At 40.5% G+C, this 23,618-nt stretch overlaps 1 protein-coding gene across 8 annotated transcripts in view; it reads left to right on the top strand.

Annotated features, from left to right (window-relative positions):
• Positions 1 to 23,618, top strand: part of fmnl2a (formin-like 2a) — an 88,536-nt gene that overhangs the window by 25,678 nt on the left and 39,240 nt on the right. For all 8 annotated transcript variants that reach the window (XM_084725259.1, XM_084725260.1, XM_084725253.1 and 5 more), the window contains exons 2-4: positions 5,013 to 5,096; positions 13,223 to 13,303; positions 21,091 to 21,167. In XM_084725259.1, coding sequence (XP_084581385.1) covers positions 5,013 to 5,096; positions 13,223 to 13,303; positions 21,091 to 21,167 — 242 coding nt within the window. The remainder of the gene's footprint in view (positions 1 to 5,012; positions 5,097 to 13,222; positions 13,304 to 21,090; positions 21,168 to 23,618) is intronic.

The raw sequence follows: 23,618 nt of genomic DNA, 5'->3' as shown, positions 1-23,618 counted from the left end.
GTCAGGGTGGCCTGCCATCAGGTGTTGGTGAAAAGCTGCCACACCCTCTTCAACATCACCCCATTAATGCCACACTCAGACACACACACACACACACACACACACACACACACACACACACACACACAAATTGTGTGCTTGTAGACATACAGGGTAACCTGACCCTGGCGAGCTGAGTGCCTGTCACAGCTCATTAGTGTTGGGATGAAATGACGGCTGGTAGAAGTGGTTCTTTGCTTTAGTTGGAGTCTCACCAAAGCAGGAAGCCCACAGCGACTCAGCAAACCGCCCAGCCGGTCTGCAGTGGCACAGCACCTACACCAAGCACCTACATCATTACCACAGTCCCATTTGTTTTAGTTCTCCACTATCCAATCATAACAAGGCAGAAGTAAAGAAATATCTTAATGATTTACCCTCCTTTAATTTGAGCTTAGCATCCACATCCACACAGGCTTGTTTTTACTTTTACTTGTGTGTGATACAGTGAGACTCCCAGTGGCTTTTCTGTCATTAAATGTGACCGTCTACTCAGGTGTCAAGTTGTATTTTAATGTGCTTAGGGAAGGAAAGTGGGTACTAACTCTGGTTAGCAGCCAGACTGAGTCAATAGATCCCCCCTGACTCCCAATTCCCTGTAGTCAGCACAGCAGCAATCAGTCGGCTCACAGCATCTGCTGAATACTAATGTGATTTCCTGGTCGCTCTTGTGGAGAAGGCTGGATGGGCTTCAACCTACGTTTGCACAAAGTAAAACTTAAATTGACTGATTAAACAGATTGATTTTGATGCATCCAAAGACATCAGTTAGATGCCTCATTGAAAGAAAATTGTGTGCTTATATCAGGATTTCAATTCATTCTACTTTACTGGCACGTCTGCAGAGAGAATCAATTGAGCTTCATCAGAAAAAGCGAGCACATTTAACTATGGCAGGGACAGAAAATTATTAAATTAAGATAATGAAATGATCAGTTAGTAGCCAAGCTTGGCATTGCTTGAGTTAGTCTGAAATATCTGGCAGCAGAAGGGAGGTCGATCCCTTCGATCACAGCGGTTGAGGTAACCGTGTTGAACTTCACCAGGTAACCTCCTGGTGCTGGCCAATTAAATAGAGGGTAGTGGGCATCGTAGAAATAGCAGACATTGCCTTCCTTTCCTGATTTGTTAGTTTACTATTGTGGGGATCTGTGGTGCAGACTGTTTGAGTCGTCTTTCTTTTGTCTGGGGTTGTGGGGAAAACAATCGAGCGACTTAAACTCTTCTGCGAATGCACAGGTATTGGAATTGGGAAGGAAAAAATGGTATCAGAACATCTCTAAATGCAGTAACAGAATCTTGATTCGTCTTGAGCAGAGCTGCCGTGTGTGACAGTTTTATCTGAGTTTTGTGAGCCGGGTGTGATCCTCTGTCAGCCGTCGTATCAGTAAGGGTTGTGATTGGCTCGAAGAGATCTACGACGGGCTGTTTGAACGGGAGAGTGGCCAGACACATCTGCCAGAGCAAATGAAACATGAGCTTGCAGATTTGTCTGCTTCCAAGGCCAATCAGTTTGCCTGAAATGCAAACTGTACTATAAACTTCTCTTGTTCTGTTGCTATAAGTTAACTTATATTTGTATAAACCTGTTATTGTTTGTCTTTACATAAGTTCTTCCTCTCATTACAACAAATGCCCTCTTTCATATTAAACTGGCTCAGCTTTTGATGTAAACAAGCTATAATATACATTATAAAAGATGAAAGACTTCTCAGACTCCAACGCAAGTTGGCGATCGGACTACTCGATCAGTGTCGGACTCTATCCTGGTGTTACTCGCTCATGGAAACAGGCTGGATCTCAGGATATTCCTCATCCATCTTCCTCTCGCTCCCCCTGTGAGGAGAAGCGGAGGCTGAGCTCTGAACACACACTGATAGATGATCCAGCCCAGAATGAGGAGGGGAAAAAGAACCCCAAGCTGAGCCGTGCACGATGGCCACGTTTTCCTTCTTTTTCTCTCCTCAGCAGTGGAAAACAGTCACTAAACCACATGTAGTACCTTTAATAACTGAAAGCTGCAGATGAAATAGTTTTGAGGAACACATGCTTAAACTATTTTCATGTTTCGAATGTACTTTTAGGATATTTTTTGACTCGAAAAAGTGTTTGCTATGGTTGCCTAACTAATCTCCAGCTGGGCCACATGTTTTATTTTAATATTTCTGCTGCTGCATGTTCTGTGCTCTGCGTACTGTAGGTGGTACGATTAAGTGCAAGTTAATTGTTTCAAGCTTTTCTAATACACATGGGGGCGGGGTGAGTCATGGCTGTGTTAAATCCAGCCAAATTTTAGACAACTGCAGAGGTGTTCGTACATGAGGGAAAGTAACAAAAAACAGGATAAAGGAAGTAGTTGTGTAACAGTTTCTGGATGATTGGGGCTTATTTTCAGACTTGCTGTCAACCAACACATGGGTCAGATTAGATCTGTCATGAACAACACATCTTTCTCAGGAAATCACTCAGGGCATCATATATGGAAAATAATGTGTTTACTGCAATCAGGAGAAAAAGTGCAGAGTCAGAGCATCCTCCATCACTTTCACTTCTAAATCCCAATCCAAAAACAAAAACAGAATGCAACATTTTGCAAATCCTTTTAGACTTATATTCAGTTGAATAAAGCACAAAGATAATATATTTAGTGTTCAACTGATTAACTTTGTTGTTTTTTTTGTAAATATACACTCATGCTGAATTTGATGCCTGCAACATGTTCTATAAAAGTTGGGAAAGGGGGCTTTGAAAGTCAAATTCGTTCCCATTCTTGCTTGACATGCGACTTCAGGTGCTCAACAGTTCGGCATCTCCATCATCGTATTTTGCGCTTCACACACACTGCAGAATTTGTCTTGCTGGATTAACCAGGGACGTCCCTGAAAAAGTCATTGTCTGGATGGCAGCATATGTTGCTGCAGAAACTGTATGTACCTTTCAGCATCACTAGGGGCTTCACAGATGTGACAGTTTGTCATGCCATGGGCACTAACACGCCCCCGTACCATGCCATTTGTACTGCATATGATTGAATAATCATTGCATTAAGTTTTTCGCAGCTTCCCAGCCTTTTTTGAACTGGGGTTTTTGTACTTGCTCATGTTCTCATTCGCTCTCTGTTAAATGTCCTGGGATGCCTGGTCACTTGTTGGTGGAGTTTTAGTATGTCAGGGTCAAGCTCGGTCGCCTGGTTCTCAAATTCAAAGCTCTGACTCAGACAATAGAGCTCAGACGTTTTTCCTCTGTGCCTCAGTGTCACACAACCAACTCTCATTAAGGAGAGACCTCATTTCCCAGCTGTAAGACTCCAATGCAGCACTTCACATGGTGGATATTTTGGGATATTCTCATTAGTGGCTTTCTGTTGGCCATATATTTGGTAACCGTGTTGTAGGAAATAGGAAAATATTTAGGGAAGATGTTTTAACCAGGGGGAGTTGAATCACAGACTGAAAATCTTGTCAGGGAAAGTGAGTGACGATTGTTGTGTCCTTTAACAGCTGTTTCCAACGTGCCTCTGAGCAAGCCAGGTTCTCATAAGTTTCCACAGCATTAGATTACTGTAGTTGAACTGGCCAGCTCACAGTCGGGAGGTCTGCTGGTACTGAAATAGTTCCTTCATCATATAATAATGTGTTTCTTTGTGTTACGCTTCTATGAACACAGAAAAGGGTTTGTTGTGCAGCAGTTTTACTTTACACAGCTGTCTCCTCCTAAGTGGTGCCACGTTTTTGTTGACACATTACCTAGCTAGTTAGCTTGCATGTTGCTAATATTAGAAATCAGATGTAACTAGCTAGCTAACGATTTATGGTAATTGACCAGCTAGTGAGCTGTCCAGTGTTTCGCTAACATTAGCACATTATTTTCTTCCAAGACTGTGCTGTGATTGGCTTCAACTACAGTGCTCTGATTGGTTGTGAGAGCGAGTGCAGATATTCGCAGCTGGGAGAAGTTTACGAAGGAGGCTGTGATGGATGAATGGATCAAACACAGGACTCTTACTTAGGAGACTGGGCTTTATGTTCTGTGTGAAGCTAAATGTCACTCTTGATTGTTTTAGACTTATTTGACTTATTATTTACAGTTTTCAGTCTCAGCCTGGTTAGATTTGGATAGGAAACAAAACTTGGGTGGGTTAAAAAAACAAAGCTACCTTGGAATGTTTAAGAAAAGATCACGGTTTATGGTTAAAATACACCCTTCCACATCATCTAGCCAATCACAGCACAGTAGTAGTGGCCAATCATAGTATAGTAGGGCGGGACTAGACGGGACTTAAGAAGTGTCAACTGTACTTTGTTCCTTACCTATTTTATTTTGTGATGTTCTCTTGGTCTGGCTTGGTATGGGCATCTCTTAAATACTGCCAGGGTCCAGGGTCCTTGCTGTCTCCCCACGTTTACTCTTTGTTTCTACTAAAACTCAAAAAGTCTAAAAAAGAGGGGAAAATGTAGGCTGGGGTCAGCCGAGGATGATGATAGAACATAAGGACACACTTTTTTTCTGTTTGTTTGTGTGTTGATTAGTGATTAATGTACTGTAACGTGTAAACTAATGGTTTGGCATGAGATTTGCTTTGCACATTCTTGCTCCAGAGAGGAAGAAACCTTTCAGTTGAGGTGTCCCAGTGACCTTTTTGTAGCAGCACCATCACACCACAGTTTGGCTAATTTAACTTTTTGACATCTACTCATTACGGTGTTAAGTGTAAAGATAATGACAAAGGACCTGACTTGTTATTTTGGGTCAAAGTACACTTAACTAGTTCTCAATCTCTAAAATGTATTTTTCTGAATGTTGTAGACATCCTGATGTCATGATAGACAGTTCTCTTACACACCTTTATGTGTGTGTATGGGCTTCAGTGTTTTTTATTAATCTGGGATGTCAGTTTTTTCCTGGATTCGTGTGACTGATGATGTTTGATTATCCACATTTAATTAACTGTGACCTTTTTTTCTCTCTTTCAGAACTCGATGAATCTTCCTCCAGACAAAGCGCGGCTGTTACGGCAGTATGACAACGAGAAGAAGTGGGAGCTCATCTGTGATCAGGTGAGCATCAGTCACTCATCTGTGTGATTATGGTTTGATATAGTGCTCTACAAGTCACATTTAATGCACCGTGGCTGCATAATCAACAGACTCGCAAGAAAAAATTAACTAAGCTTAGATACACAGTTGTATGGCTGCAAAGTGATGATTTTTTTCACTTATTAATTAATCAATCAGCCTTCTTTGGAAATGCAACACTTGTTTTTGCATTTTTTTGTTGAAGTAGAGATTTCTGACATTTGTGGCATATAGAGATGCTGATTAAACACATGATTATGACACAGGTCTCTCTTGGACTAATCGCAATGAAAGGCCACTCTAAACTGTTCAGTTTTATCATGCAAAAGACGTTTATTAGGCACTAAACTAGGGCTACAGATACCTTTTTTTCCCAGGAGGCCAAAGTCCTGACCTGCCCTACTCTGCCTCTAATTGGCTTATCCTGATATCCTTACATTAACCCCTTGTCTAAACTGCAAATGTCACATCAGCATCACACTGGGATGACAGCTGTCCTCAGAGCAGATGGGTGTTTGCATCCTTGCAGAGGGATTCAAGTTTAGGAGTAAAGTTGTCTAGTGGCAGTAAATGTACAGTTTACCCGTGAAAACACAGAAAAACATCAGATAAAGTCCAAGAAGTTTCTGTTTTTTGCTCACCAGCTGCTGGGTGAAGTGAAAGGAGAGTCTGTGGGATTAAAGTGAAGCAGAGTGAGCTGATCTCAGGCTGTGGAGCACACTCTGCTCCACCTAGGTTACAAAATGTGGATAAAATACTTTTTCAATGCCTGTTTAATGGGCACCAGCCTTGCAAATGGGCTTGAAATCTAAATAAACACTTCAGCTCAAGTTTAGACGCAACTAGGACAAGAGACACACGGTGTAGGTGCTGACAGCTGCATGGATTGCATGAGACGTGGGAACGAAAACCACGTCTGACTCGCTTGCGGCCGTGACAGGGGGTGACTCTAACCAATCACTCCTCACCTAACCAACGCAGCCAACGAAGGCAACGAGCACTAGCCAATCAGAGGCGGAGTGAGGCAAGTCATGACTTTGCCCTCCTGGAAAAAAAACTGCATGTGTAGCCCTTTGTGAAACTGCCATAGCTCAGTGCCTAATAAAGTTCATTTTTCAAGCTCAAACTGCACATTTTAGTTTTCACTCTTCACTTTTACTGTGACCATGAAGGCGCAGCTGTGCAATTATCATGCTGTTTAATCAGCATCTCTTTGTGCCACATCTGTCAGGTGGATCGATCATTGTAAAGCTATAATCCACTGCAAAGTGGAAGTCGATAATTCCAAGTCGATTCCTGACTTCCAACTTCCATTTTTTTCTGAGCTCTGAGTACAAGTGATTGCATCATAAGTACTCACTAACCCAGATTTGAACAAATTTCTGAATAAAAGTTGAGCTATATAAACCTTTTGTGTGCACAGAAGAGATCTTTTACTTGAATCATGATTGATGGGAGCAAAAACTGTCTGTCCCACACACAGCAGCACCCAGGCTCCATTGCCCTACCTTCGTCCTGTAAGCCTTTTCTGGTCTTTACACACTGCCCTGGCTTCCTTGGTCAAGTGGGTTAAGTGGCACAGCAGGGCGCTCACATCAGTTAGCCAGTTAAAAAACTGGCGTCAGTGCTGCATGTAGAAATAACAGAGGGTGCACGTTGTGCAGCGAGCTGTGGTCTGAGTGCTCCACTCAACCCGCAACCTCCGTGCCAGAGAGTTTTTCTGCCTCCCTGAGCAGAGGAGAAAAAACGGAGACCAGATCAAGACCACCACCCACTCAAACTGTATTGATAGCCACTGACCCTGAAGGGAACGGTGCCACAGAGAGCTCACCAGGCCGCTGACTAGCAGTCAGAGATCCTCTTTCAGTTTGGAGTGGACTCCGTGTTCCTCTGTCAGGCCTGAAGTGAAAATAGTGGGTTTCCCTTTTATTGTCAGTGAAGCAGTTTCCATAAACATCGCCTGGTGGTTTTCATGACAAGCATCTTGGTTTCTAGATACTTTCTCACTGAAACAGAACAAGTACCCTAAGTGTGTGCTGTCTAAGTGTGATCTATGTTCGAAATTACCGTTATCTGCTGTAGACATGAAGTTTCCCAACTATACAACACCGTAAATCCTTTAGGTGGTCAACAAAGTGCCAAAAAGTTGATGTTTATGGAGTCAGATTGTCAATTTTTCTCGTCATTTTAATGGTCAGACGTCAGTGAATACTGTTGAAGGAAAATTTCACCCCAAAATAAAACAAAATATATTTTTTCACTGGCCTGTAGTGCTGTTTATCCATCTAGATAGTTTTGGTGTTAGTTGCAGAGTTTTGGAGATATCGGCCATGCTTTCTTTTTTGTTGTAAAATCTCCTGGAACTACCTTAGAATCTATTCGAAAGAAAGTAGCTCCTACTTGAAACTGCTCACAACAAGGTCTGTGAATTTTCTTGAGTACCCGGGTTATGATTTCTGGAAAGAGACACTGGTTTTGAATTCTTCATACGCTTTTTTTGGAGCTCTGAGAACCTCAAGCCGAGTGCTGTTTAGTCCCACTATATTGGAGAGAAAGCGGACATCTTTAGAGACGATATCTCCAAAACTCAGCAACTCATCCCATTAAAAACTCTAGATGGATAAGTAGCACTACAGGCGAGGGGAAAAATATGTACTTTTGATTTTGGGGGGAACTGTCCCTTTAAACCAGTCCTCCTCAACGTGTTTATTCCTCTCTTGTTTTCCCAACAAGTCTATACCCATGACAGCACAGGCAGCTCTGGGAGTAAAGTATTTTCTGTGTCATAGCTACAGTGAATCTCTTTATGTAACCATGGCAACAGTGATGGAGGGAGGCAGAGGAGCGGAGATGACAGGTACATCCCCTTTGAAAAACAGTGCCCCGCAAATGCCACCAGAGGTTGAAATATTAAACATTTTTTGGGCAATTAGGAGGATTTATGAAATATAGAGGATGCTCTTGATGTGAACTCGAGGTTAAAACATCCAGAGAATCAAAAAACAGATATAATGAGCTCATTTTGATAATAAATCTTCTCAGAATTTATTGAAATCATGTGGTGTTTTATACTAAAGTTGTTCATCTAGATAGGTTTGTATGGATAGCACCCTAAACATGTCTACGTACAGCAAATGGCAAACTGATTTCCCCCTCTTGAGTCATCATGGCTCAGCCCCTCAGGTGCAGGAGGGGGGTGGTGTACCTCGCCTCTCAAATTTAATACAAACCAGCTCCTCCAGACAAACTCTATAACTGCCACACAGCGTGTTGGAGCCTGTGTGTATATGCTCCTAAACACCTGATGCATGTCCTCTATATTATAGTCTCTTGCTTCATGTATTTACTGCCCTCCATTCCTCACATTTCTTTGCATGCAACAGGATACACACAGTACTCATTTATTATTTTGCAGACTTGCAGATAATTCGTATGGGTTGAACCTTGTGTCTGCTTGTTGCCGCGTCCGTGAGAGGCAGCTCTCTTTCCTGACGCCACTCTCGCCTTTCCTGTTTTTGTGAGACAGACACACTCTGGCAGTGATAAATGCGATGTTGTCGATAATGATACAGCGTCGCCCAGAAATGTGATCCTATCTCAGTATCTGTAAACAGAGGGCGGCACAATGATGTGAACACCTTCACAATGTGCGATCCAATACAATGGCCTTGTAGCAAACGCTGCCTTTATGAAGCTGATGACTTCATTTGTTGAGACTGTCAGTGAGGTGTTGTATCACATTTGTGGTCATTTTTTGAGCTGCAATTTGATGCCCTGCTAATCGATGCAGTGATAAACATTGTAAGCTTTTAAGCCAGAGGGTGACGGTCAGATTGTGTACATCTATTCACGCTCAGCCGTCCTCGCAAAAACTCGAGTTTGGAGAAATTTAGTCCGAGCGTTCTTGAAATAAGGCGTTGACAAGAGTGGGATCGATGTGCCACAGTGACAAGCATTCCTGAGGTATCGCCTTCATAACAATGGGAGACACAAATACCAATTTTTTTTTTCCCAGGAAGGTAAAGTCATGGCCTGCCCTAATCTGCCTGATGACATTGTTAGCCCAACTCTAACTCATCAACCCTCATGCCAAACAAAGTGCCAACAAAAGTATTTTGTTTTTCAAGACATAATTGAGTGGCTGTTTATCGTGACCAGGCCAAACTACACTTGCGCAATAATCACTAACATGGATTTTACCAAACTTGTTAACAAAATTTGAGAGAAATAAACATTTTATGCACAGAGGAAAAAGTCTTTAAGATCTTTAATTTCAAGTAATGAAAAATGAGAGCAAAAACAAAAGTGTTTTTGTTGAGCATATTTCTGTTAGTTTGCCCATCCCTTGTATATAGTATATCAACAAAATGACAAGCACCTGGCAAGTTAATTTATTTTCTCTCAACTGAAAAAAAACCTTAACATGCTTCTCGGCAACATGGTGATTGTCTTTAAATGAAAGAAAGGGTGGGGATGAAAATAGTTGCCTAAATTTTCACCCGCCCTTGCAGAAATATGTGGCTCAGTTTTCAGTCATGGATCTTTTGACTTGTGCGATCCTATGAACCTGTTCTGCATGAGGGATGAGGGATAATGAGGGATATTATGAGGGATAATTTACTTGTAGCCATGTTCCACAGAGGTGTCCGTCTTCACGGTGCCCAGACGGACAGTGAAGTGAACAAACAGAAGGAACTAGAGGAGAACAGGCCATCATTAGTTGAGGTGGTGAACCACCCAGATCATACATAGAAATTTCTACATAGAAAATGTAGAAAATATTCAATTAACTCAGGAAACCAAAGAGCTTCCTCCTGGTATGAGGATTTACAGCTCTCCTTAAGATGATTAATGAATGTGTGACTTGATACTGTACTTACTGTGCTGAAGAGAAAATGTTTCACATGAGAAGAGACTCTTACATATGATCATCTGAGGTCCTTGCACACTCTGGTATGCATTGAAAATCAAAGAGGGCTGATTATATAACAGAGAAAACCCCGCTAATTGCTTAAAGGGATAGTTGGGATTATTTAAAGTGGGGTTGAACTTATCGATAGTCAGCACGAAAGCTAAGCAGTGTACCGCTGTGGACAGGGTCAGCAGCAAAACGTATTTAAGCCACTTAAAGAAAGGTACATCTAAAAAAAATCTTTATCAGTTTAAGTGTACGCTATACTGTTTAAAATATTTAATAATATAATGCAAATATTTTATTTTTAACTGCAGTTATATGAGCAAGATGTTGGTCTTGCCAAACCAACCAAACTCCACAGGCAAAATCAGTAATTTTTTACTTACAGAAGATGCTATTCTGCTGTTGCCTTGGTCTGTTTGTTTTCATTACTCTGTGATTTTGTTGAAGCCAAACACAAGATATTTTAAAACACTGAAGTCACACAATAACACACACAAACTAACCGATTGAGGCAGCGGCAGACCAGCAACTCCTGTCTTCTGAAAGGTAAAATTACTGATTTTGCCCGTGGAGTTTGGTTGGTTTGGGGAGAGAGTGATATTTGGTGTATGTAACAGCGCTTTCCTATCGAAACCTGTGTCTGACTGCAAAGTGAAGCGGTGAAAATACATTTTGCTGCTAACCCCGCCTGCAGCAATACATCACTTAGCTTCCTACACTGGTACTCCTGCTACTTCTCCAAACGAGGGGCGTGTTGACCACCATCTACTGTATCTAACTCACTGACTTTCGATAAATACCTCATAAACGCCCACTTCAAATAATTCTAACTATCCCTTTAAGTCAGGATATATCTTGACCATCATTGCCTACCTCATATGAATAATATATTTCCTGAATAATGCTCTTTAGTCTCATTCTTTCGGATATAATTTAGTGTGTTAAACAGAACCATTCATGCTGCTGCGGCGTGGCGCTCAGCCTGATCCAAATGCTGTTTCCCGCTCAACACACTGATCCAAATCCAGCACTAATCTCTTGTATTTATATTTAGAGCACAACAGTAAGGGACTTGACCTAAAACCTGTTCCTGGCTGAACTTAAAACATGCACGTACACATCCCCACGCAGGTTCTGCTTTACAGCACATTAAAACTAATCACGATCATTAACAGATCGTTTATGACCTCCTGCAGGCAGAACGCCCTTAAAGAGTCAGTCTGATGACAGCGAGCAGAGAGAAACTCTGTGGTCTAACTATCTGAAGAGTTCATCATGTTCCCAGTCTGACTAACCTGTTTGTCTGATAAACAAAACTAAGCTTTGAATATTTAAGAATGTAACTATAATGCCGTTGTTAAAGTGCTACGCAGTTTTCCCCGAATGAGCCCACAGATCACATTTTTGAAAAGCAAAGTAATGCTGTAATCTCCTTCAGAGCTACAAGAAAACCACCAAGAAAAATTGGTCCATAGAGTTCCGGTCCATTACATCTGAGGTCCGTGCAAACAAAGCACATGTGACAAAGGCTGACTTAACTGAGGGATCATTGTTGTTATTTTCTTTCTGCCTTTTAAAGTAGAACATAATCTGCGTTCCCATCAACTGAAGGATGACTCATAATAATTTACTCAGTGCTGGTTCAGTTTTAATCTGATGGCTTTTGTCTCAACAACAGTTAACCCGACAGTATACTGCAAATGTGTTGAGACTTGTGAGGGTGTGGGATTTTTTTGAAATTGAAATTCATGGTTTCTGCAGGCCATCTGGGTGCCCTATGTGTAACTGCTTTATGGCGCACCCCCTAATTTGTCTTAAATCTGTGATAAAAGTTGCAGATTTGCAATGATAATCCATTATGAATCCATTACAAAATTAATCTTCAACTATTTTGCTTATCGATTAACTGTTTGAGTAATTTATCAAGGGAAAAAAGGAAAAATCCTCAGATTCCAGGTTCTTAAATGTGAATATTTTCTGGTTTCTTTACTCCTCTAGGCAGTAAACTCAATATCTTTGGGTTGTGGGCTGAATAAGACATTTGAGGACGTCATTGTCAGCTTTGTAAACCACTGATAAACTTTTTTTTGACATTTTATTGACCAAACAACTAACTGATTTATTGAGAAAATAATTTAATAGCAATGGAAATAATCATTAGTCTGCAGCTCTAAAAAACATGTTCTGATTAGTGCCTGTTCAAATTCTGATAGTTTAGGCTGTAAAAGGACTCAGAACATTAAACAAGTATTCAGGGGTGTCACAGTTTAAAATCGCTTTCAATCAAAGTCAAAGGTAGAATTGGTGACTCTCAGTATTTATTTTTCTCTCCACCGCTGCCTGCTTGCATCGTCTGGTGCATGTCTGAAGAAGAAGTTTCAAATCAAATTGTGGATTTGGAGTATCATGACACCCCTTATAAGAGTATAAAAAAGCATTTGATGGTTATTCCTGCGCTCTATCACGTCCCTTATTAGTAGTTGCATGAATTTTCAGGTTGATACTGATTTGGTGCAAAATTTAGCCATTTCTGAACACATGAGAATTGATGAAAATGGTCAAAAATCTCTCCAAAATACCACATGAAGACACCAAGGCCAAGAGGAACACCACAGAAAAGTCTATGCTGTAATTTGGTATCAGAAACTTTTGACATTTGGAGATTTCTGTAAGAAGAATGCCTTATTGTCAGTATACCCAGGAAAGACGTACATCCTCTGAATGCCCCATGCTTCTATTTGTGAATGTGAAATTTCATGAGGCTGTGATTGTTTGCGTGGTCACTGAGGCATTTTATACAGAGCTTGGTTTCAAAAAAGGGTTTCCAATCAAAGCCAATTCATGCAGTTCCAATACTGTTTAAGGATCCTAGTATGCAAAAATATTTTTAAAACAGGTGAAAATAACACATTTATGCTGCGTGCAAAAAAATGCATGTTGGAACCATTTGAAAATGGCTCTGCCAGTTTTTACCTCATTAAAATTTTGTCTTACTTTCGAGCGTTATTTAGCCTCATCTCTAAATTCTTAATATTGCTGTACTTTGTGTCCTTGTTGCTACAAATGTTGTCAAATGTTTAACTTCCTCCTCTTTATGTCTTTCCATACTCTCATTCTCTTATTTCTCTCATCTTGTTTTCCGTTCCTTTTGCTCATCTCACTCCTTTTGTTATGTTTTTGTTCCCGACAGGAGCGGTTCCAAGTGAAAAACCCGCCTCACACGTACCTCCAAAAGCTGAGGAGTTATCTAGACCCAGCAGTCACAAGGAAGGTGAGTGCCCTCGCTAACATGCTATCCTGTTCCACCGGCCGGGCCGTTCCACTGCTGCAGCTTTTCCTTCCCCTCCGACCCTCTATCTCTCGTCCAGGATGTCCTCACAGCTGAGGAAAGATCGGAGACAGCTTGGGAACGTTTAGGCACAAAACAGTCAACAGTGTGACTTTAGTGAGAAAACAGGACAGTTGTTTATCTGGAACGCCCAGGTTTGAGAAAGATCTGCTTAGCTGAAGTGTCATTAAGCAAGACCCTGAATCCTTGAATCTTTACCAATCCTTTGCGCTGCTGCTCTGTGGCTGACAGCGTGCTCTGACCTCTCTTTTGAGGGGAAAAATAAGAATTACTTGAAGGCAGAGGAGATGGTAATAGTGTTGAAGACTGTCAGAGAGAGGAATCTCTCTGTTAATTGCTTGTAGCATGGCAGGAGATACCAGACGGGTCTTAGCTACATGATAAAAATGGTCTTATGTCATCGCAGCAGCCGACTCTGGCTTCCCTGGCTGCTTGGAAGAGAGAAGAAGGGAGTAAGAGGAGGGGCTCCGTGAAGCGAAGCATCAGCCAGCTCTCATCCTTCGCCAAAATTAAGTCTTTTTGGTTTGTGTGAGAAAGCTGTATGGGGGTGGGAGTGAGTGCTGGGAGACGGGACTCTGTGATAAACAAATTAACCAACAGACTCTGCCAGAAAAACAACAAATCGCTGAATAATTCAATTTGCACTGACTGGAGTTAAAATTTTACATCACAATAAGGCAGCTACAGCAGCATGAACAGGGCTGTAATGACTGTGGTCAAAAGAGACGGCGGCACACATAGAGACACGAATTACATTTCTCCTGCTTAATTTGATTAAAAGTACAGTAATGTGTCATACGGTACACATTGGGCGTGATCCTGCATTTTTGTAATGGTGTTACCGCAGTTGGGAATTCTGGTATTTGACCAGGAATACATGGAAAGATTGGAGTAGCTTTACTAATGAAAAAAGTTCATCTGCATATTTAACACTGGGTTGTGTTGTGATATGAAAAAGGTGTGTTGTTGGTAACAGTATATATATCAGTCTTTATGCTAAGCTAAGTTAACCATCTCCTAGCTTATCAATCTTCTCAACTAACTCTATTTTTTAGGCCAGTTAGACTTGAGATGTTTTTATCCAACACTTTTGTGTTTTAGGTGGTAAAGAAACAAGATTGTGTACATAATTATTTTAAGAGTGAAGGAACTACACATCCCATAAACCACTGCAAATTATACTACTTTGTCTTAATTTCAACTTTCTGCCTTTTTTATAGTGTTTATATTGTTAAAAAACAGTGTAATAATATATTGTAGCTTGTGTTGTTTGCGTACATAAACTATATTTACTGCCGTGTAACAATATTATTAGTGTGACTCATGTTAGCTATATGCTACCTACCTAGCTAGCCAGCCGGCTAGTGAAACTATCAGTTTGCAGGTGCTGTAAACATTTCCATGGTAACAGCAAGCTCCATTAGTCAGAGATGTTGCTGTCACACTTTTGGATTGTGGGTAGTGTAGTACTTCTCCATGACATTGTAAATAAAACAGATTTTTTCTCAAAACAAGCAAGCTTGTGGCTTCTACGGGAACATACCATCATTTCACAATCTCATAGCTTGTGGTCAGTCAAAGTTAGATTGTTACAACTTTATGACTAATAATCTAAATCCTGTATTCAGAATATGAATGGGATTTTTACTTCTGGGACCTAACTTTGAGCTCTACTCTTTGAAAGATGCAGTGACCTCAGACAGACAAGACAACATTTACTAGTTTGTGGTTGTCAACCAGAGCTTATCTAAGCCACATCCTTCCTCTCTTTGTGTGATTAAATTCATCTGTGGCTGCATGATTAACTGGTTGTTGAGTCTTTATTAAAACACTTTAGATGAGGTAACATTTGAGAAACTTTCCCAAACATCTCTGTCTATTTATCATCTTGTTTTTAATGTTTAGTCTCACGGGCCCGCAACATGTGGGATTTTGGAAAAATCCACTTGCCTTGAATTGCTGCCTCTGCCTTTTCCTTGCCTTGATAAAAAAAAGGAGCAGACAAGGAAACAGGAATTGCATGAGAGAGTAAAGTGAGAAGGGCAAGGGAGAGGGAGGGAAGGAGGAATAATGGAGAGGGGTAGAGGAGGAGAAAGAGATGTGCAGAGAACGAGAGAAAGAGACAAAAAAAAAGAAGCACAAGAGAGGAAAAAGAGTTATGGGCTTCTTTCTACATTCCTGCTCCATCCCCCTTTTCTTCAAACTCAAAACAATTGCCACTTTGTGCCGCTGTGAGAGAGCTGGAGGTCGTTGCCTCTGCTTTTCCATAGGCAGGCTCCGATGCATTCCTCTGGGCAGCTCCCAGCCAATAGGCAGCCAAGGAGGAAGAGCTCCAGTCCAACTAGTCCCCAAGAATGTATCAACCATTGATTTGTTTCCAGGATGACCCCTCCTGAGCTCACACTCCCCAAAATCTCTCTTTTTTTCACCCCCTCCACACTCTTAGACCGGGTTGTACCAACAAAGATTAATTTAATCTAAGATCAGTTCTAATCTGAGTTTAGCAAAACTAGGTTTAAAATGAGTAAATCCAGATTTAAAATTAAGCAGAGCTCTCTTGTACAATTAAAAACTAATCTCAATTTAGTAAATCCACGTTTTATGATGTAAACCAAAAAATAATCAGTATGGAGATGCTTGCTTACCCAAATTGAAGTAAATAAATAAATATACAAATAAATTAATTCACAAATAAATTAAAGAATACATGAAAAAAGTGCAGTTGGGAGCTAGCTGACTAAGTATAAAAGAGAGGGAGAAACTTTAACCTGTTTTGTATACCTTAACAAACTGTTATATTGTTTTTTAGTTAGAAAAAAAGTAAAACAAAAAAGTTTGCTAGACAGCTAAAAAGTTTTTAAAAAGTTGCACTGATTGCTAGCTAGCTAACAGGTGATAAAGTTAAATTGTTTGCTAGCTACCTAAAAGGTTAAAAAAAAAACTTGTATTGTTTAGCTAGCAAAAAGTTGAGAAAATGTTGCAATGTTTCACAGCTAGATAAAAAGTGAAAAAGATTAATTGTTTGTGAGCTAGCCAAAAAGTAAAAAGGTTATATTGTTTTCTAGCTAGCTAAAATGTTGATAAAATGTTATATTGTCTGCTAGCCAGTTAAAAGGTAAGAAAACGTTGCATTGTTTGTTAGCTAGCTAAAAAGCAAAGAAGCTATTTTGTTTGCTAGCTAACTAAAAAGTTAAGAAAACATTACAATGTTTGTTAGCTAGCGAAAAAGTTAAAAAGCTATCTTGCTAGCTAGCTAGCTAAAAGGTTAAGAAAATGTTGCAATGTTTGTTAGCTAGATGAAAAGTAAAAAAGATATATTGTTTGCTAGCTAGCTAAAATGTTAACCAAATGTTACATTGTTTGCTAGATAGCTAAAAAGTAAGAAAAAATATTATATTGTTTGTTTGTTAGTTAGCCTTGTTAACCTACTCGTGTTTGCTAGGCGGAGAATATTTTCTTTCTCTGTCTTAAAGAAAAACCTGTTGAAAGAATTATTAACTGGAGTGAAAAAATAAGAGACCCATCATAAAACTCAGTTTAGTTTGTCCTTTAACTTTCTTTGAAGAACCTTTTTGGTTTTAGTGCAAATAAATTTAATTTAGGTTCAAAGAGACATTTAAATTGAATCTTTTTTAATTGTAAGATAGTTAAAAAGTTTGGTCCAACATAATTTAAAGTTGCACCATGTTGTAAATCTGGTTTAAAAATTAAAACTTGTTGATGTATCCCAGCCTCAGTGCTGTCTCTTTGCCTTTACTTTCCCCTTTTACTGCTTCCTCCTCTTCTTCTCCTTTCCCCCTCATGTCGTCTTCGCCCTCTCCCCCCGCTGTCAGCTCCTCTCTCTTCCTGCTCTCTCTGTGTTGCAGCTGGTAGTACTTAAAGTGTGGAGTGTAGGGCGTTTGGTGGGAGAAGAAGAAGAAGGAGGAGGAGGAGGAGGAGGAGGAGGGGGTGCCTCAGGGAGCCTGCGCAGTACCCCTAAATATGCTCTGCTCTCCACACAAACGCACAAAGGGCTCCTCCCTAATAAAAACACTCTGTTTCTCATCTCCTCATGTGCCAAACACACACCGCCCAGGCCCAAAGACACAGACTAGAGTGAGAGACCCTAGTTATGGGAACAGCTCTCTTCTCTGTGGATGTTAATAATAGGTTAACACAGGGCTGAGCTCTGTTTCCTCCCTGATACAAACACATCATGGAAAGTGACCGGGCCCTCCAACCCTGGGTGGATTCTCTTCTCTTCTCTTCTCTTCTCTTCTCTTCTCTTCTCTTCTCTTCTCTTCTCTTCTCTTCTCTTCTCTTCTCTCCTCTCCTCTCCTCTCCTCTCCTCTCCTCTCCTCTCCTCTGTCTTGTTTTGTCCGACCAACAATCCAAAACCGAAAAGACATCAATTTACTATGACATCAAACGGAGGAAAGCAGAAAATCCTCACATTTAAGGTGCTGGAGCCAGAAGTTTTTGGGACATTTCTGCAATCAAATGATTGATCAGTTATGAAAATAGAATAATTTTCAGTTGATCAACTTAATTGAGTGGCTAATTGTTTCAGCTCTAGTCACCATTATTGCAACTTATGAATTATACTGTGTTACACTGAGGAATTGTTCAACATTTTAGATATTACGTAACTCTTCTCTTCTTCATGAATATATCAATATTATATGAACGGAATAATCTTTGAACTTTCTCCTATTGTTGTGTTTTCCCAAAACAAGAAAAAAAAAGTACAGAGAACCCCAAGACAAAGTCACAAAACTCTTTGTGTCTATTTTTGTAGAATGTTTGAACCTTCTTATAAATAACTTTTCTTGCAGTTACATAATTTACTGTTTTGAATTATTAAGGAAGTTATTTTTTATGCTTTTTTCCTTTCAACATACTGTATATTTTGAACTATACAAAAAAGGCTGAATTTTACTTCTCTTCTTGATTACAATAACAATACTGTAGCAAAGTAGAATCAAAACTTCTTCACAACAATGCCTGCCTTTGATCCTTTTTTGTATTGTATTTGTACTTCATATGGTTTTGCTCTCAGCCAATCACCGCAATTATGTAGAATTCCATCATAAAACATAATTTTAGTTTAAAACAGCTGTAAGGTGCTGGAAAAGCTTGAAAATCGACCTTGAAGATGCTTGACAAGTGCTTGAATTTGACTTTGGAAAAGGTGTGATTTTTTTTTGTGCAAGTCTGATTTTGAGGACCTCAGAGCAGAAAAGGTCTTGGGAAACGCCTGTGATTTTGTTGTGCCCCTCTAAGGGGGGCCCGGACCCCAGATTGGGAACCAGTTGACCAGTCACACACATCCCTATAACATATGCAGTGTGCAACAGCTGGGTGAAGTGCAGAGACTGAATTTCACTGTATGTGACAATAGTTGACTTTATCTTTAATTTACCTGCAGTTTTTGGACAGCGGCACGAGAGACCAAATATGGCGCTTTTTTCCTTTTGACGTACTGTAATATTTTTAACCTCACAGGTGTAGTGATGTATGAGAAGCTGTTTGTTTGACTTTTCTCCTCTGATGCAACAGTTTCACTCCCTCTCATCGGGGGGTTTCCCCCTCCGGTTTGATCGCCGCTGGTCATTCACTTCGCTTGTTTTGTTGCCGCGGTTGTGTAACAGCCTGAAGAGCCTTTTATTTTTGTTGTTTTTTTGCAGAATACCTCCTGTTAGAGGATGAAATCAAAGAGCAACCCCGTCACGTTCTCTGTTCTGTTGCTTTCAATTTCATTCACTGGCAGCTCACACACACACACACACACACACACACACACACACTTCTGTCTTACAGCTGTAACCACAGTAACAGGACCAGGAATGTGTGTGTGTGTGTGTGTGTTTGTGTACCTGTGTGTTTGTGTGGCTGCTGGGTGTCCTCACAGGGCTTGAGAAGGAACCAATTAGGTTACTTGATTTTATCATGGTGCTAGCAGGAGGGATTACTGCTATATAAAGAACCAATGTGAGCAAACAAGATAACGGGAACTGTTCCATATTCACAGTTTCCAATGAGTCAGCTCGTCTCTCTTATAGCCTGTTGAATGCTTCCTGGCAAGTACAACCCCAATTCCAATCAGGCTTTCAACCTATATGCTATTGAATACAGTACAAAGACAACTTTATTGTTTTTTGTAAACATACACTCATTCTGAATTTGATGCCTGCAACATGTCGGGACAGGAGCATGTTTACTTTTTCTTTTAATAACACTCAGCATTTGGGAACTGAGAACACTAAATGCTGAAGTTTTGAAAATGAAATTCTTTCTCATTCTTGCACTCTTGCTATACGGCTCAGCAGTCCGTGGTGTCTGTTGTCGTATTTTGTGCTTCATAATGCGCCACATATTTTCACTGGCAGACAGGTCTGGACTGCAGGAAGGTCAGTCTAGTACCTGAACTCTTTTACTACAAAGCCACGCTGCGGAATGTGTCTTAACATCGTCTTTCTGAAATAAGCAGGGATGTCTCTGAAAAAGACATCGACTGGATGGCAGCATATGTTGCTCCAAAACCTGTGTGTGCCTTTGAGCATTAATGGAGCCTTCACAGATGTGACAGTTACCCATGATGCCATGGGTGCTAACACACCCCCACCCATCACAGATGCTGGCTTTTTGAAGTGCTAACAATCTGGATGGTCCTTTTCCTGTTAAGCCCGGAGGAGACAACGTCCATGATTTCCAAAAACAATTTGTGAAACAAAATGTGGATTCATCAGATCACAGCACACTTTTCCACTTTGCGTCAATCCATCTCAGATGAGCTCGGGCCTCAGGGAAGTCTGCAGCACCTCTGGATGTTGGTGATGTATGTCTTTCTCTTTGCATGGTAGAGTCTTAACTTGCATTTGTAGATGCAGCGACAAACTGTGTTGACAGACAACGGTTTTCCAAAGTGTTCCCGAGCCCATGTGGTATCATTTATACAATCGTGTGGGTTTTAATGCAGCGCTGCCTGAGGGGTCAAAGGTCACGGGCAGTCAATGTCGATAAATGCCTGTGATATTGTGGATTCTAGATGGTGAAATCCATGCATTCCTAAACTGATGGACTATTTGTTTGTAAGGTTTTCACAAAGTGGTGAACCTCACCGCTTGCTTGTGAATGAGCCTTTGAGCCTTTCAAGGATGCCCCTTTAACACCCAATCATGTTATCCATTAACCTGTTTACCTGAATGTTACAAACAGGTGTTTTTTGAACATCCCGCAACTTTCCCAGTCCTTAGTTGTTCCTGTGCCAACTTTTTTGGGAATGTGTTGCAGGTGTCAAATTCAGAACAACTGTGTAAATACAAAAAAACAATGAAGTTTATCAGTTTGAGTCTTTAAATATCTCGTCTTTGTGCTGTATTCGATTGATTGCAAGTCAAAAATGATTTGCAAATCATTGCATTCTGTTTTTATTTACGTTTCACACAACATCACAACTTTTTTGGAAAAAGACCCACTGAAAAATCTCATTAGAACAACCCAACCCCTATTTTATTTTGTTATGTTTTTTTTTTTAAATGATGTAATCAGTGCACGGCTCGCCTGCTTTCACATTTAAATGTCACTGTGGTTTGCGTCTGTTTGTCTGACCTTTCTTCTGTCAGAAAAAGTTTCCTCCAGCCAAAACATCCCTGCGCTACCACTTGATGATTTACAGTTCTGGTGGTATTGTGAAATATTAACTCCCCTCTTTCTTTTCCTTCCTTCAGAAATTTAGACGGAGAGTTCAGGAGTCCACCCAAGTCCTGAGAGAACTGGAAATTTCGTTACGGACCAATCATATAGGGTGAGTCACTGCAGGACTGTGTGAAGTTTGTGCGAAGTGTTGGATGTCCAGGACCGGGTTATATTAGATTCGAGGAGGAAAAGTCTGACATTCCAGACACACGGAGACGCAGACGTTGACACTAACCACCACCATCCCCCCATTCATCTCTGCTGCTGCGGCCTAATATTACACAGGGAGCCATGTGGCGATGGAGAAAAGATGAATCGATTGATTGTTTTGGGGCGGCTGACACATGAGCGGCCTCTGGAAGGAAAAACACATTTCTCTTGCGGTAGTTGAAGCTGCACAACTTGATACACCCGTGTTTCAGTCCTAGAGGTTGTTAAAGAGATCGTGATTTCACAACAGATAAAAAAGCTGGAGTATTCATGCGTAATTCCAGGTATTCCAGGATAACAAGCCTCGACCTGCGGCGCCTCATATTGATTCAGTGTTGTACAGTTGAGCCTGAAGGAAAGATCAATATCTCAACGAGCGTCACACAACGTCCCACTGTTTTGTCTTGCTCCCGATCATGGGGCCCGTCTGTGATTAGAGACCCTGATAGTTCAAGACTGTGATGGATTGCTCAGCATCATTAATGAGACCTAATGCATTCTGGGATCTGTAGGATCTCATTTATCAAGGCAACATCTAAATGAGTAAAGCTACAGCATGGAGGCAGATGAAAAATGAATTCAATTTATGTGAACTGCAGTACACAAAGAAGACAGCAGAACTTAATTTGTTTTTAATTTCCATTATAATTGAGTACTTTTTAATTGTTTCCGCATAACAGAAAATACACCTGGCTTAAAACTGTGCATATAGTAAGGTTATTATAGTTAACTAAAACTAAACGAAACTAGTTGTGAAAAAAATGTATTGAACTGAAATAAAAAATAAAAACAATAAATAAAAAATAAAAAATATAAAGGAAATGTCTTTAGTTTTGTTGTAACATTATGGTAATATGTATTAACATAATGATAAAACAAAAAAATTAATACTGATACTGATAAAAAATAATCCGAAACTAAAACTTTTTAAACAGTCAAAACTGAACTGAAAGGAACAAACCCACTTACTGGAAACTAACTGAAACTAAACTGAACTTATGTCACAATAATTTCCTGTTCACTTTACATTATCCTGCTCATCACTTTGGATACTTACCAAAAAAAACAAAAAACAAAATAATAATTTGACACAAAATATTCATTTAAAAATGATTTTATAGATTTATTATCAGAACTGCATCCACAACAGCAGCCTGTTCTTCACAGCAACAGTCTGTTATTCAGAATTATTACACTGCTTTGTAAAATACTCAATTCTGATTGTTATACAGAACTAACAGACTGCTTTAATTGACCAGACTGTTGTTATGAAGAACAAACCATTGCTAAGTTCTGATCATAACCTCTGGAGGAGCAAAAAGTCTTTGTTACGTCACTAAAATAGTTTTAATATTAATATTTTGTGTCAAACGTTTGTTTTTGGGGGGGTAAGTAACCATGCAATAAGCTGGATAATGTACTGTATGTATGTTGGGATTTATTTTATAATAAAGACCTGCTCACTGTACATTATCCCTTACATAACAGACCTTAATATGCCGCAATAGGCCAATCAGAATCGATAATAACTCTGGCGCACAGATGTTTAATTAATGCAGCCCCAGTATTCTTTGGTGTGGATTGAGGGTCAGGGCTCGCAGGAGACATGGAGACCTCGTCAAGGACAGGAAGAGGCAGCCACAGACTGTTGTGACAGCAGAGATGCAGAGAGACACACTGGTTACACAACCGTCATAAGAGAGCTCAAACACACACACACACACACACACACACACACACACACACACACACACACACACACACACACACAAACACACGTTATCTAAACAACTACATCTCTTAATCTCTCTGTTTTCCTCTTTTTTTCCCTCCCTCCCACACACACTACTCCACCTCAGTTCATCTGTTTCATTGACTCTCCCACACACACATCATCTCGTGTTTCTGACAACGCTGTCTCTCACACTCCTACACACACACACTGATCAGATTCTGCTCCTCAAACCAAAATAACGTCCAACCACAGTCGGAGACGGCCATGTCTGTCCGGCAGATCAGTCCAGGCCCTGTTTACATGGATTAAGTCTTTTGAGAGACCTTATGTTGGTAAACTAGATTACATAAATAATCTACCTAATCTAGATTAGACAATGAAGCATTACCATAATGGCAGAGGGACTGGGAGGAGGGGGAGCAAGATGTCACCCGCTCAGACAGTGAATGATTACGGCTTCTTTTCAGAGGTGAAGCAGAGACATATTGCCGTCGTGTAGGCTGTGTATAATGGGCAGATTGTCCCTGTATGAGCGCAGCGGATGATAACTCCGGCCCACCCTGCCCCCCCCGCCTGCCTGCTCCTCACATGTTGCTCAGTGGTCAACAACATGTG

This window comes from Lutjanus erythropterus, chromosome 8 (assembly GCF_056507025.1).
Source record: "Lutjanus erythropterus isolate fLutEry1 chromosome 8, fLutEry1.hap2, whole genome shotgun sequence".
Classification (NCBI taxonomy): Eukaryota; Metazoa; Chordata; class Actinopteri; order Lutjaniformes; family Lutjanidae; genus Lutjanus; species Lutjanus erythropterus.
The sequence above is the reverse complement of the archived record's forward strand: the minus strand, read 5'-3'. Positions and strand labels throughout refer to the sequence as shown.